Source organism: Benincasa hispida, chromosome 12, assembly GCF_027475165.1.
Source record: "Benincasa hispida cultivar pf3 chromosome 12, pf3_genome.v1.1, whole genome shotgun sequence".
NCBI classification, from domain to species: domain Eukaryota; kingdom Viridiplantae; phylum Streptophyta; class Magnoliopsida; order Cucurbitales; family Cucurbitaceae; genus Benincasa; species Benincasa hispida.
The window spans coordinates 76,825,424-76,841,739 of record NC_143489.1 but is presented as its reverse complement, the minus strand read 5'-3'; the positions used below and the strand labels follow the sequence as shown (position 1 = coordinate 76,841,739).

Genomic DNA, 16,316 nt, shown 5'->3' with positions numbered 1-16,316 from the left:
TTCATGAACTGAAATTTTCAAATCATATAATAAAATTTATATTGAAAGGAGGCTTATCAAACTCCCTTTCACAAGCTTGATTTTAATAAAGTAATACATATTACTACTTGATCCTCCTCAAGAGCTTCTTCTTTCCTTTAGTTTCTCATTATTCAATGTAATTCGATGTGTAGCTTATCTGTAAACATAAATACACAACAATTTAAATTAATATGAGAAAATAAAATTATACTCTATTAGAAACAAGATTTTCAAAAATATGTAAGTGTTTAAATTCGCAAAAAACACCATATTTCAAGAATAGATTTTGTAATTTGCCTTAAATAATTTGACATTGTGGATGTTAGAAGAAAGATAGAGATCAGAAAGTTGTACCAGCTTTTTCTTTTTCATCACAATCTTCATCACATTTAACTTCACAAAAGGTTTGACCACTGCCATTTTCAAGACATTCCTTCTCACAAGTTTCATAGCAAGACTTGTATTTGGCATCAAATTTAGCCTCATATTTGTCCACCTCTTCATTGGCAGTGGCAAATTGCAAAGCAGCCATCACCACAATGCACATAAAAAACACTGCAATCATCTTCTTGGCCATTTTCTTTTTATGTCACTTTTTTCTTGTCTTTGATGACGCTTTATAATCTCTTTGGATTTAGCGTCTTTTAAGTGCTCCTTTTACGAGTGGATGAATATTTGAGATGATGAGAAACTCTTTTATAGATTTCTTGTAAAGTTAAAAATAGATTGTTTACTTAGAAATTATGGCCGACCTAATAGGTTAACTAACCAAAGAAAAATTATATGCCACTCATTTTATAACAAACATGAGAGTGACGGCAAGGAAGGGGAAGAGCTTTCATTTGAATTTATAGGACTGAGAGAATTTATTGAGTATGGGGTGAGTGGAAACCAAATAGGTAAATGATGAGAGTGAGGTATATGATCGGATGGAGATGAGGTAGGTAAACGATAGGAGTGAGGTAAACGATTGGGTGGGGATGAGGTAGGTAAGTGATGAGATTAAGGTAAACGATCGGTTTGGGATGAGATAGGTAATCGATAGAAGTGAGGTAAACAATCGGATGAGGATGAGGTAGGTAAACGATAGGAAAGAGGTAAGCGATTGGGTGTAGGTAAACGATGGGATTGAGGTAAATGATCGGTGGGGATGAGTTAGGAAAGTGATGGGATTGAGGTAAACGATCGGGTGGGGATGAGTTAGATAAGCGATAGGATTGAGGTAAACAATCAGGTGGGGATGAGATAGGTAAGTGATAGGAGTGAGGTAAACGATCGGGATGCTCGGATTCAGAAGTGTTGGGATTGGGTCGGTCGGGTATAATGTGGTCTTGTGTACAATGAGTTGATTATTTGAGGTGATCTAAGGTGGAAGTATAGGTAGGTTCGGGTCGGGTGTGGGCATTTGCTGGTGTTTAGGACTATCTTGAGAAAGTTGAATGAAAGGAAACTCATTCTCATTGAAGGAGACATGTCGAGAGATGATAACTCGACCAACTTTGGTTAGGCACTTGAACCCTTTATGTAATGGGCTAGGACCCAGATATACACATTTTTCTGAGTGGAAGTTGAATTTGTTGGGCTGGAAGGGGCATAGATATGGAAAACACGTGCATTCGAAGGCTTTTAGCTCTGAAAATTTTAGTTCCTTGTTGAAGAGAACAAAGATAGGGGTTTTACCTTTTAGTACTGTTGTGGGCAACCTATTTATGAGCATTGTGGCTGTGAGGAAAGCATCCCACCAGAAGCTCAACGACAATCTAGCTTGGGCTAATAATGTGAGGCCGGTTTCCACTACATGTCGGTGTTTTCATTCAGCTCGACTGTTTTGAGCAGAGGTGTAGGGGCATGATAATCTGGACATAATACCCATTGAATTGTAGAGGCAATGGATCTTGACATACTCTCCTCCGTTATCAGTTTGAAGCATTTTGATTGTTTTATTAAATTGAGTCTGAGTATAGGTAAGGAAATGTTGAAAGGCTTCAATGGCAACACTCTTTTGTTTTAAGGGATATATCTAAGTATATCTGCTAGAATCGTCAATAAACAAAATCTAATAGCGGTGACCTTCTGAAGATACAACCGGGGCTGGTCCGCATAAATCAGAATGGATCAATTCGAAGGGTTCTGTTGCGTGGCTTTCAGATGTAGGGAAAGGTAAATTATGAGCTTTGCCCATTGCACATGAGTCACAAAACAGAAATTCTTCATTACGTTTGATACGCAGATTACATTTTCTAATAATAGAGTTCAAAATTTTGAGTGAAGAATGTCCTAAACGTCTATGCCAGAGGGTTTTTGATACTGCTACATTGACATTTGCTGTTTTTTCAGATAATACCAATGCAGAGATGTTGTTATTTATATCCATAAGCTGTTGGTGTATAGGGCAACTGTGCTTCAACTCCCCATTCGTCTTGATAGCTACTCGATCCAAGTGATACAACCCATCCTTAAGATTTCATTTCCAAAGAGTTCGACCCGTACTCTTGTCTTTAACAAAGCAATGAGCATCATGAAACTCGAAGTAAATGTTATTATCTTGAGCTAATTTTGATACACTTACCAATTTTTTTGTAATGTCAGGTACACACAATACATTTTCAAGCAGTAAGGTGTTGTTTCCATCAGACAGAGAGGTATTACCAATGTACAAGATTCGTACTTTGTTTCCATTTCCAACAATAACATTTTCATTACCTGAATATTCACCTGGATTAGACAGATTTGTATAATCGGTGGTTACGTGATTTGTAGCTTCGCTGTCCACGTACCAATTTGGATCCATAACGGTTTCAGGTCTAACAAAGGGGTTGGAGTTTTGAGCTGCAACAAAAGCAGAAGGATTCGATCCATTATTACCTCCATTGTTTGAGATCTGTCCTCCTTTGTTTTGCCCAAAGTTTCCAACAAATTCTTTGTTGAATCTGTTGTAGCAGATGAATGTTGAATGTCCATATTTACCACAGACTTGGCATGTAGGTTTGTTTCCACGTCCACGGCCTCGTCCTCGACCAGAGTTAACATTACCATTTCCCCCTCCTCGTTGCTGATTAAACTGAGTTCGAAAATTTTGCTGGTGATGGTTGTTTCTTTGTTTTGAGTCATTAGGACTACGACTCTGGGCCTTGTTCACAATAGGAACAATATTTCCTAGGTTTCTTTATGAGTTTTGAAAATATGAGGAGCACAGATTGCATATCAAGCCATGAAATGTCAGGTTTACCTTGTATTACCGCAATCACAGGGTTGTAGACTTCTTCTAACCCGAGAAGGACCTGAGAAATCAATGAACATCTAGGTACAGGACTACCGGCCTGACCCAAATTATCAGCGCTAGTTTCCATTACTCGTAAGTAATCATCCATTTTTGAGTTACCTTTCTTCGTTGTCTGGAAAATGTGATGAAGGAAGTCCTCCTCTGCCCTTGACTGAACACCGAAGAGATCTTGTATAGCTTCCCATAGATCCTTGGCGTTGTTAAAACTAGAGTTGGCAAAATTCCCCTTGAGGTGGGGAATCCTTGGTTTGACCGGGGATGAGGTCAAACTGGAGAAATTTTTTGGGGCCCCGTCCGGAGACGGGGACGGTATCCCCACCCCGCCCCCAACCCTGATTAATCTCTTACCCCGACTTGATATATTTATATTTTTAATATTTTATAAATATATATTTATAATACATAAAATAACTTATTTATATGTTTGTTTATAATGTATAGACTTATTGTGTTGTGGAGCCCAATATTAAATATCTAAATTCTAAATCTAAGCCCAAAAGTCAAGCCCAAATTTTAATCAAATTTTAAATAAAATTTTAATTAAAAAAATGGAAAATCCTTGCGGGGAATTGGTAGGGAAATCCCCGCAGAGAAACAAAGAATGGGGCCCCGCAGGGACCTCATTTCCCTGACAGGGAATCCCCGCCCCTGTCCCCACCTTCAAATGGCAAGGATGGGGGCGGGGATAGGGGAGAATTTTCCCCACGGTGCTGAGGACGGGGGACGCCCCCTGTCCCGGCCCGGCCCCATTGCCAACCCTAGTTAAAACCCATAAGCTACAGGGCTACTTCAGGTGTCATCGAGTTGTATAGCCACCCGAGGAGTAGTAGATTTGTCGTGACTTATTGTTCGAATAGGGGATTGATCGTTCTTGATCGAGCGGAGCTTGACGATGCTTCATCAGCACATGTCTCCACCTTGAAGTGTACCTAATTCTTCGACTGTTGTAGTGACAAATTTCGAGGGATAGATTTTTCACCTATGAGATGGCCTTCTAGCTTGTAGCTCTTTAGGATCGGTAGGGCTAGGGTTTTCCATAGCAGTTAGTTGCTTCGGTCGAGCTTAATGGTTGTGATTTGATTCAGCAGTTGGTTCAAAGGAGGATTGCTGAAGGTGGTGGAGGAGGAAAGTCTAGCGGAAAAGGCATTGGCCATTGTCGGGCTCTGATACCAAGAAAGACAAATGAAATAAGGAGAGAAATGCTGTTGTGGAAATTTCTGTTATATTCCTTCATATATTTTGTTATGAAAATGGTACAATATATAGGCGTTGTCCCTAGATTGGGGAGAAAGAATTTGAGAGAATATAAATAATTATAATACAAGTGTATACACATTATTGATTGGCAGAATATTCCTTCTAACCGATTTGGCTTCTAGAAAATGAGTGATTGGGCAAATGTTGGTGTTGACTTGTAGGTCCTCTCTGTATACGTGGACTGCTTACTGGACTGCTGACTTGGTGGTTTTCTCTAACAATTTTGCTAAAAATAGAATGAATAATGTAGTTTTGATGTAAACTTTCTAAAAAAAAGATGAAGCTCTCACTAGTGTTTTTTAGGTTAATAAATATGGGGATGAAATATTCAAACTATATAATAAAAGTGCCTTATATATTGAATTATACTTTGAGAGCACATCAACTGATTCAAATTAATTATAATTATATGTTTATTCAATCTTTATTGTACATAAAAATTGCTCGATTGGTTTTTTGGGTGGAGAAAATGGATGGTGCCCCTATCTAGAGTTTGATTCTTGCTTTAACATAAGTATGTGTTTTGCTTTCACTTTTTAATATTATCTCGCGACTAATTACATCAATTTACAAACCTTAAAGACCAATTAATAAAAAATAACTTCAAATCTCACTGATAAAAAAAAAAAAATCTAAAAACTAGGGACTAATTGAAAACTATCATAAGGTATAGTTTACCCAAAAAATTGCAAAACTAATAGTTCGAAAAAATACAAATGAAGTATTAAATCAGAATTCCCAAGTCAGTATTAAGAAATGAGGTAATAAAATGTTTTTGGCCCGGTACGAATATTTTTTTTACCTTGTTTTTCTTTTAAAAGTTTAAAAGTATTAAGATAAATTGTCATGATGTGGAGGCACCAAGGATAATATCTTTCTCGACGTTACTTTTTCTTAACGTTTTTTTTACTTGGACTTCATTTTTTCATGATTTCCCTTTTTCCTTTTCCTTTTTTTCCAATGTTATGGTTGTTATTGTCTCTCCTCGAACACCCTTCTTAAATTGGTGTAAACAACTCAATTTCGATAGTAAACACTATTGAACTTACACATTTATCACATAATTTAATTATTTTTTTATATATATTTTCACATTTACCAAAGAACTTCATTTTACATTTTTAATCTACTTTTTACAATTATCGAAGATCTGAAATCCTACAATTTTACGTCCCAAACAAAGACTTACTAACTCCAATATATTAACTCCAAACTTATTAACTTTATTCAGTGGGTCAAATGCCCCTTAATGGTCGGCTAGAGGCGACCACAACAACTGCACACCAAATTGTAGCAACATTAGGGGCATAGCCACTAATGTTAACCAAAGTTGTTCCTGTTAACAAATATGAAATTTTAATCGTACATATGACAAATTTTATTATTTTTGTTTTCGAAGAATAGCAAAAAAAAAAGCACATATATATATATATGATAGCTCACACCTCTACGGTGTAACCACATATTCAAATAAGACCTTTATATCTTTTTTCATCACATTTTTCCTTTTTTTAAAGTATTTTATTTCTTTTTTTTTAAATTTACTTTGCAAATATTATATATTTTATTCAAATACCACCCTTAAATATTTTGAAATTTCAAACCTAAATACTTTATTCAAATACCACCCTTAACTTATCGACCATCATCCATACATATAAAATATTTTATTAGGTTACCTAAATTTTCAACTAGTTGCGAATACAAGGTATATAGTAGAAGATTCTTGTTAAGAGTTAATGATCGAATATTTGTGTTTACATAACCAATTGAAAATGCGTGGAGTAACTCCCTATGATATAAGAGTATAAAATACGTATATTGAAAAAAAAAAAAAAACTTTGAAATCTTAATTGGGATGATTTGGAATTTTCAAACTAAGTTTGATATGTTTTATTTTTTATTTTGAATGGTAATGAACAATTGATGATTCTCAAATAATAATTCGAAAAAACTTTTGTCATTTATCCAATTTCAAATTTTTTTTGTCATCTTTTTAAATGAAAATTTATATTTTGCTCCTGATCTTTTAACGTTTTTAATTTTTGTTTTTATTTTCTCTCCAACTATTTTGATTGAACCTGCATTAATAACGAAAAGAAAAAAACTAGAACCCACATTTTTTTTTTAAAATTTTGGATAATATATATTGTCTGAACTAAATCTCCTTAAATTATAAATTGAAAATGACACCAAAAAGGAAATTTGAAAAATAAAAAATTACAATATAAAATTTAAGGAGGAGAAAGGAGGCTCATTAACTCCTCTCATAAACTTGATTTTAATACAATTACTAATTAAATCCTCCTCAAAGCTCCTTTCTTAATCATCCTCAAAGTTTTCTCTCCTTGTTTTTCATTATTCAACGCAATCCGATGTGTAACTTATCTGTAAAATAAATACAACAAATTTAAATTAATATGAGAAAATATATTCAATATTAAACATGTTTTAACCAATCGTAGTTGTTGGACTATAGTATAATATTTATTAATTTATGAATATTTTAGTTTTTTTAACATTATATAATTTATAACAAATTACACAATACATATTTCAACTTTTAAAAATAATCGAGTTTATAACCTATGATACTAGTTTTGATCATTTTTTAAAACAATTCTGAATTTTAAAATTAAAAAAAAAAATCTAATTCTAGATTTCTAATCGTACCGATCCATTCAAAGAAAATTTTTGAACAAATGAATTCGTATGAAATAAATAATATATCATTAGAAAAAGAGAGAGAAGAGAGAGATGAGTACCAGCAACTTCCTTTTCATCACAATCTTCATCACATTTAACTTCACAAAAACTTTGGCCATTGCTATTTTGAAGACATTCCTTCTCACAAGTTTCATAACAAGACTTATATTTGGCCTCAAATTTGGCCTCATATTTGTCCACCTCTTCATTGGCAGTGCCAAATTGCAAAGCACCCATCACCACAATACACATTAGAAACATTGCAATAATCTTCTTGGCCATTTTCTTTTGCTTTCTTTTTTTTTTCCTCTTTTTTTTCTTGATTTTTATAGTGTTTCCTTTTGTGTGGATGGTTTGCTTTGAAAAATATGGGAAACTCTTTTATAGGCTCTAATATTAAAGCTATATTTAGATTGAACAACAAGATGACCTAATAATAGAGGTTCTCTCTTAGAAATTTTAGGACAACAATAGGTTACAATAATTGAAAAATAATTATTTGCCATTCATTTATAACAAACATTATACATGGTAGGCTAGTCATCAAACTAAATTTCTTTGTCTGATTTTGTTAAGTGCTATTGATTATGATTAAGGGTATGCATCTAATGATTTTGAAATCATGAGTACCATTATAGAAATTTGGGAAAATTACTTTTTGGGTCTAATTTCCACTTGATTTCTAGACTTTAAAATGTTATGCTTTTAGTTTTTAAGTTTTTAATTTAGTTCTTAGAGGTTTCATGATTTTATAAATTTACCATTGAAATATGAGTTTTATTTCATTTTGGTGCTTAAGTTTCGAGATTTACACTTTGTATCTTTGGTTGTTCACCAATTGATCGCTTTCCATCTTTAGTGTTAATGTCTATTGATTAAGATTATGTTTCACTACTGTTATTGTTAAAATTAAATTTAAAATTTCACTTTATAATTTTTTTGAATTAATTGATAGATATTAACATCAAAGTCAATGAAAAGTGATTTTCTATTGAAAAACTAAGGTTACAAATGTAAATTTTGAAACTTAAGGATCAAATTAAGACAAAACTCAAATTTTAATGATAAAATTGTAATATTTTGAAACATAAGTACTAAATTGAAACATATAAATTAAGTGTGTAATATTTTGAATCTTAGAATCCAATAGAAACTAAACCAAAATCTTATAGACTGAAAAAATAGAAATTAAATCCAGCCACATTGGTCAATATGTTGATTATTTTATAAATTTAAATGGCCAAATTCCAAATCTAAAGGACTAAAATTGTAAACTTCATGTAAGACTCGGTGGAAAAGTTGAAACTCTTAAAGCCTTCATTTAGTAACCATTATATTTTATAAAATTTTCAAATATAGTAAAATGTCAAACTATTTAAAAAAATATAACAAAAAAAAAAAAAATTGATAGACTTTCACATAGTATCAGTGATAGACTTTCTAACAGTTTCATCACTGATAGACACTGACAAACTTCTATCAGTATCTATCAAATAAGATTAAATTTTGCTATTTTGTGTAAATAATTTCCCTTATTTTTTCTATTTTTCTTTTGTTTTTTGTTTTTGATTTTTGAAAATTAAGGCTATTTTTTCCCCATTTCTTATCACGATTTGCATCTTTCTAATGTACAATGCTTAAATTCTTAGTCAAATTTCAAAAACAAAAACAAGTTTTTAAAAGCTATTTTTTTTTTTAGTTTTCAAAATTTGATTTGGTTTTTTAAACCATTGGTTAAAAAGCAGATAAAAAAGGAAGACATTTAGAGGTAGAAGTAGTGCCTAGTTTTCAAAACAAAAACTCGAAAAACAAATCGTTACCAAACGGGGTCTTAGTTACAAGTTTTTTTTAGTATATAGTAATTATGAAAATGAGGATAAACTATTCGAAGATGGGAAATGTAACAAAAGCTATTCGTAGCGGTTCACAATATCGATGTCGATAGAAATATTGAGATCTCGATTGTATGGAAATATCAACGTCAAATTAAATTTTGAAAAACTTTATAGAAATTGATAGAAATTAAATCGTTATAGTTAGTTAATAAGATTTTGATTGTGGCTCAATTAGACTTTGACCATATTCATCACCGTTTTTATATAGTAAGACAACTTTTATATGTATATTATAAATGCATAAATTTAGGAAAGAAATGGAAAAAAATTACAAAATAATATAAAGTGTAGGAATATAAAGGATGTGAAAATAAAAGTTGTGGATGGTGAAAGAAATAAAATTCACATCAATTCAACTTTGAAGTAGAATGATGTGAAAATTGAATGAAGTTAAAAATAAATATAGGTTTTTTCAAAAGAGTTGATCCATTGACAACACGTGACTAAATTGAAAATCTTTTGAAAGAAAAGTCTTCAATCTAGTGCAAAGTGTGTACAATCTACAAGTAGTGAAAAGATTGGAAAGAATTCCAAGTCGGTCTCCCAAAAGAACAATTTTTCAACAAAATTTCAAAATCAAAACAAGAACTTTCTTAAGGTTGCAACTATGACAACCTAGTAATAAATGACTTCTAAGAAAAATTGATAAATTTTGAATCGCATAAATTAGTAAGGAAAGGAAATAAACAAAAGTTCAAGTATGAATAAAGAGGGATTCAAACATGATTCTGCCTAATTACAAGGATTTGTAGCCTAACATGCAATTATAAATCTTAGATCAAATTTAATACATATGGTGAATCAGATTCTATTGAAGTTAATGTCTTAAATTGAGTGTATCTTGTAGTTTGTAAATACAAATTATATATATAATAAAACAAGAGGTACTATATTAATATTTAGATTGCATTAGTTCAATTTAATAAACTAAGATCCAAGGTTATTTTATGAAACTTAAACATGTATGTAGAGACTGTTGGGGTTTATGCCTAAATCTTGTAAGGTCCTGTAGTTTGTAATTGTATTGTACAAACATTTATTTATTTAATAAAATATGAGATGTTTATTTGACATTTAGTAACATTAAACATACAAACCAATAAACTAACATCCAAGGTTATCATCTTTAGTTTAAACATATATGTAGAGACATACAGGTGGATCATGTTTAAGTGATAACCTAAATGGTCTGTAGTAGATAGATAAGGTTGGATACCTTATCCTGGTGACACTAAGAATATGGTCCGTTTTATAGATATTACAATTTTTGTAAAGTGCTACAAATGAACTGATCCTGATCAGTCATGTGGAGACATGTGAGGGGGGGTATTCTATACAAAAGAGTTTGTATAAGACTGTACCACGAAATGACTAGTCTCATTACATAACGTCGTTCATAATTTAGACTTACGTTTCACTAGAATGACCATAAGTGACATGACCTGAATCTTGAGTGAGTTTTAAACTCTTGCCTATGAAGATGGTTCTTTGATTTGTATGAGTGAGAGTGACCAAATCACGAGTCAATAAGCCTACCATTTTGGAGATTCGTCTGATTGGGGAGTTGGGAATACAGCTACACAAAATGGAATTCATTCCTTCCTTGACATCAGGATAAGTAGATAAATTACTCCCTGAAGGGCTAATTTCGAGGCTTGAACAATATGGCGCCATACCCTCTCCCTACCCGAGAAGGGTTTGGTCATAATTGGACTATGATTTATTGTTTATTAGAGGGATCAGTGGTACTTAAAGAGTTAAATGTAACTACAAGGACAAAACGATAATTTTGGCCTATCTGTACTTATGAGCAATTTGTGAAGGATCATCGTACTATTGACTAGTTATATCCAATAGGCACAGGAATATATCTATAGTGCAACTGCAGTTGTCGGTCTTTAGTGAAGTGCTCGATAGTTAATGGATGTTGAATAATGAATTTAATTAATTATTCAAGTACTATTGGAGCTTCAAGCTATAGGTCCATGAGGTCTCCTATGTAGCTCAATAGGGATTTAATGAGAATCAATTTTGGATTAATTTGAAATGTTCAAATTAAATGAGGGAATTAATTATATGTGATATAATTAATTTAATTTAATTATATATGATATAATTATTATAATATATTTGATACGTCAGAAATAAAATTTAGTTGAGAGGAAATAAATATTTAAATATGATTCAAATATTAATTATGTGAATTGGATTCATATAATTGAATTTAATATAAATGAGGTTTATATTAAATACCATTAATGAGAGACTGAAAACTATAGGTTATATTGTATTTGATACAATATTAAACTATAGGTTATACATTATATTTGATATAACATATAGTTTAATATATGATAAGGTGGTTATCATATATATATATTAGTTAATTTATTAAAATAATTAGTTGAATTATTTTATTAAATTAATTTATAGGAGCTCCCTCCCCCTTTTTCTCTCTGATGGAAGAACATGAAGAGTTTTAGTTTTTTTCACGTCTTCATCTTCTTCACAGAAGACTGGACCAAATTGAGCTCTTTGTAATTTTCCCCAGACTTTTTCCCTCTAAAAAATTAATCTCCCTCTCTCCCAAAATTTCAAGAGCCCACAACTTCTTAGATTCTCATCCCAGGGAATACAAAAGGCTCCAATTGGTGGTGGCCATCTTGGATCGAGGGTTTTGAGTTCGTGGCAGTACGTGGCCAATTTTGGAGAAATTCTAAAAACTCTAGAATCTAAAATGAGGGGTTACACTTACAAGAAAATGTTAAGCGAGTTTAATAATTTATGGATCGGACAATGGTGATTGATAGTTATAGTAACAAAGAGTTGTTTTATCTATTGGTTGAGATAGTCTCATTTCAGTGAAGGGGCACCTTATCACCCTACGATGGCTTTTGTCCTATCTCACTAAAACATTATTGCAAAATAGATGTCACATAGGGTGCATTAGATTATTTTGCTAAATTTGATTGGTTTTTGCAAATGGATTAATACATTGAGTACTAACATAAATAAATTGTATGGTTTCAGCAAGTTTCATTATGACTTCTGCTACATTGAATTTACTCGATACTGAAAAACTTATCGGTGGAAACTATACAACATTGAAAAACACAATCAACACAATACTAATCATCAATGACCTTCGTTTTGTCATTATGGAGGAATGTGCTCCTATTCCTGTTAAAAATTCCACTTGAAATGTTCGAGAGACATACAAGCACCGGATAAGGGCAAATGAAAAGGCTCGAGCGTATATCTTGGCAAGCCTATATGAAGTCTTGGCCAAGAAGTATGAGTCCATGATCACTACTCGTGAGATCATGGACTCCCTGTAGGAGATGTTTGGACTTCCATCTGTACAACTCAGGCATGATGTTCTAAAACACATCTTCAATGCTCGTATGCAAGAGGAGGCATCTGTTAGAGAATACGTTCTCAACATGATGGTCCATTTCAACGTGTCAGAGATGAATGAGTCTATCATCAATAGGCCAATCAGATTAGCTTCATCTTCGAATTTTTGCCTGAAAGGTTCCTACAGTTCTGTAACAATGCTGTTATGAACATGATTGACTACAACCTAACCACTTTGCTCAATGAGCTACAGACTTTCCGGTCCTTGATGAAAAAAAATGAACAAAAATGAGAGATAAATGTTGCATCGTCCTCTAAGAACTTCTACAGAAAATCATCCTCTGGAACTAAGTCTGTGTCTTATTCTTCCAACACAAAAAAGTTGAAGAAGAAGAAAAGCGGAAAGGGGAAAGCTAACCAACTAACTGTTGCCCAGAAGAGCAAGAAGGCCAAAGCTGCAAAGGGAATTTGTTTCCATTGCAACCACGAGGGACATTGGAAGAGGAAATTGTCCCAAATACTTGGCAAAAAAGAAGAAGGCCAAGCAAGGTAAATGTGATTTACTTGTATTGAAAACTTGTTTCATGGAGAATGATGATTCAACCTGATAATTGATTCAGGTGTCACTAACCATGTCTATTCTTCATTTCAAGGAATTAGTTCCTAGAGGCAATAGAAAACTGGGGAGATGACGATGCGTGTTGGAATTGGGCACGTCATCTTGACTGTGGCAATGGGAGGACTTCGACTTTGTTTATAGAAATCATATATTATATTAGATAATGTATATATGGTTCCAAACTTGAAAAGGAACCTTATTTCTGTAAAGTGCTTATTAGAACAAAAATACTCTATTTCATTTGAAGTAAATAAAGTGTCTATTTACAAAAATGGTGTATATATTTGTTCTGCAAATCTTGAAGATAATCTTTATGTGCTAAGACCGTTAGCAACTAAAACCCTCATGAACATAGAAATGTTTAAAATTGTGGTAACTCAAAATAAAAGATTTAAAATTTCTCCTAAAGAAAATACCCGTCTTTGGCACATAAGGTTATGACATATCAATCTCAATAGAATTAGGAGATTGGTTAAGAATAAATTTCTAAGTGAGTTAGAAGAAAATTCATTACCTGTGTGTGAATCATGCCTTGGAAGTAAAATGAGTAAAAGATATTTTACTGGAAAAGGTCATAGGGCCAAAGAACCTTTGGAACTTGTACATTCAGACCTCTGTGGTCTGATGAATGTTAAAGCAAGAGGAAGGCTTGAATATTTCATCACTTTTACTAATGATTATTCAAGATATGGATATGTTTATTTAATGAAACAGAAGTTTGAAACTTTTGTAAAGTTCAAAGAGTTTAAGGTTGAAGTTGAAAATGCATTAAATTAAACAATTAAGACATTTCCATGTGATCGAGGTGGAAAGTTTTTAGATCTTACATTTCAGAACTATTTGATAGAACATGTAATTGTATCCCAACTCTCGACATTTGGTACACTTCAGCAGAATGGTGTATCAGAAAGGAGAAATCGAACCCTGTAGACATGATTTGGTCTATGATGAGTTATGCTTCCTTACCTGACTCGTTTTTTAGTTATGCAGTACAGATTGCAACTTATATTTTAAACCGTGTTCCATTCAAGAGTGTTACGAGAATACTTTTGGAATTATGGAATGGTCATAAAGCTAGTTTATGCCATTTCTGGATATGGGATTGCCTAGCACATGTGCTTGAGGCAAATCCTAAAAAACTGGAACCTCGTTCAAAATTGTGCCTATTTGTAGGTTACCCTAAAGGAAAGAGAGGTGATTACTTTTATAATCCTAAAGAAAATAAAGTGTTTATGTCGATAAACGCTACATTTTTAGAAAATGACCACATAAGGGAGCATAAACCCTGTAATAAAATTGTATTAAATGAACTTTCCAAGGAAACTACTGAATCTTCAACAAGAGTTGTTGAAGAACACAACATCTCAACAAAAGTTGTTGAAGTTGGTTCATCTAGCAAGTCAAATCCACTTCAAGTGTTGAAGGAACCTCGACATAGTGAGAGGGTTGCAAACCCACCTGTTCATCATATAGGTTTAATAAAAATCCTAGCTATGGTAGCTGACGAAGATGTTGAGGATCCATTGTTTAACAAGAAAGCAATGGAGGATGTTGACAAAGATGAATGGATCAAAGCTATGGATCTCGAAATGGAGTCTATGTATTTAAGTTCTGTTTGGGATCTTGTAGATCAACCTGATGGTGTTAAACCTATAGGTTGCAGGATCTACAAAAGAAAATGGGGTATTGATGGGAAAGTGCACACCTTCAAGGCTAGACTTGTGGAAAAGGATTATACTCAAGTTGAGGGAGTTAACTATGAGGAGACTTTCTCACCTGTTACCATGTTGAAGTCTATATGGATTCTTCTGTCCATTGCCTCATATTATGACTATGAGATTTGGCAAATGGACATCAAGATTGCTTTTCTAAATGGCAATCTTGAGGAGACCATTTATATGGAGCAGCCTGAGGGATTCATAACCCAGGGTCAAGAGCAAAAAATTTGCAAGCTTAATCAGTCCATTTATGGACTGAAGCAAGCTTCTCGATCTTGGAATAGACTTGATACTACGATCAAATCCTATAACTTTGATTTTTATGTTGATGAGCCTCGTGTTTACAAGAAATAGTTTAGTGGCTTTTATAGTGTTGCATGTAGACGATATCTTACTCATTGAGAATGATGTAGGTCTACTGACTGAAATTAAGATTTAGTTAGTGACCTAATTCAAAATGAAAGATTTAGGAGATATGCAGTTTTTTCTGGGCATTCAGATCTCTAGAGATCGAAAGAATAAATTGCTAACCTGTCTCAGGCATCATACATTGACAAGATTCTTGTAAAAATTTCATGCAGAACTCTACGAGGGGTTTACTCCCTTTCAGACATAGAGTTATATTATCTAAGCAACAGTGCCTTAAGACACCTCAAGAGGTTGAAGAAATGAGACAGGTTCTCTATGCATCGGTTGTTGGCAGCTTGATATATACGATGTTATGTATTAGATCTGACATTTGTTATGTGGTGAGAATAGTAGTAGATATCAGTCTAATCTAGGATTTGATCACTAGACTGTCGTTAAGAACATCCTTAAGTATCTTTGGAGAACGAGGGACTACATGCTCGTGTATGGTTCTAAGGATTTGATCCTTACAGAATACATGGACTCTGATGTCCAAATTGATAAGGATTCTAGGAAATTCACATCATGATCAGTGTTCACTCTTAACGGAAGAGTAGTAGTTTGAAGAAGCACCAAGCAGGGGTACATTTTTTACTTTACCATGGAGGCTGAGTATGTAGTAGCTTGTGAAGTTGCTAAGAAAGTTGGGTGGCTTAGGAAATTCTTGACATATCTGGAAGTAGTTCCAGACATGTCAAAGCCCATCACTCTTTATTGTGATAATAGTGGTGCTGTGGCTAATTCCCGAGAGCCTCAGAGTCACAAGCACGGTAAGCACATTGAACGGAAGTATCATCTAATTCGAGAGATTATGCATCAAGGGGACGTGATCATTACGCAGATAGATTTGGAGCACAACATTGCTGATCCATTTACAAAGGCCCTCACGCTAAGGTGTTTGAAGATCACCTACAGAGTATAGGTCTATAGGACAGACCATATTTAGTCTAGGGCAAGTGGGAGATTTTGTACTGGGCACATGTTATGCCCTAGTCTATTGCTTTGTGTATCTGTATATTAGTATGACTTTTATATTGTACACCCCACTAGCA

At 33.3% G+C, this 16,316-nt stretch overlaps 1 protein-coding gene across 1 annotated transcript; it reads right to left on the bottom strand.

Annotated features, from left to right (window-relative positions):
* On the bottom strand, positions 1-657 carry LOC120092488 (uncharacterized). Its single transcript, XM_039050584.2, has 2 exons — positions 376-657; positions 1-178 (listed from the first exon to the last, which is right to left on the bottom strand). The coding sequence occupies exons 1-2, from the start codon at positions 596-598 to the stop codon at positions 153-155; spliced, it is 249 nt and encodes an 82-aa protein (XP_038906512.1). The 5' UTR covers positions 599-657; the 3' UTR covers positions 1-152.
* Positions 658-16,316: the final 15,659 nt, after the last annotated feature.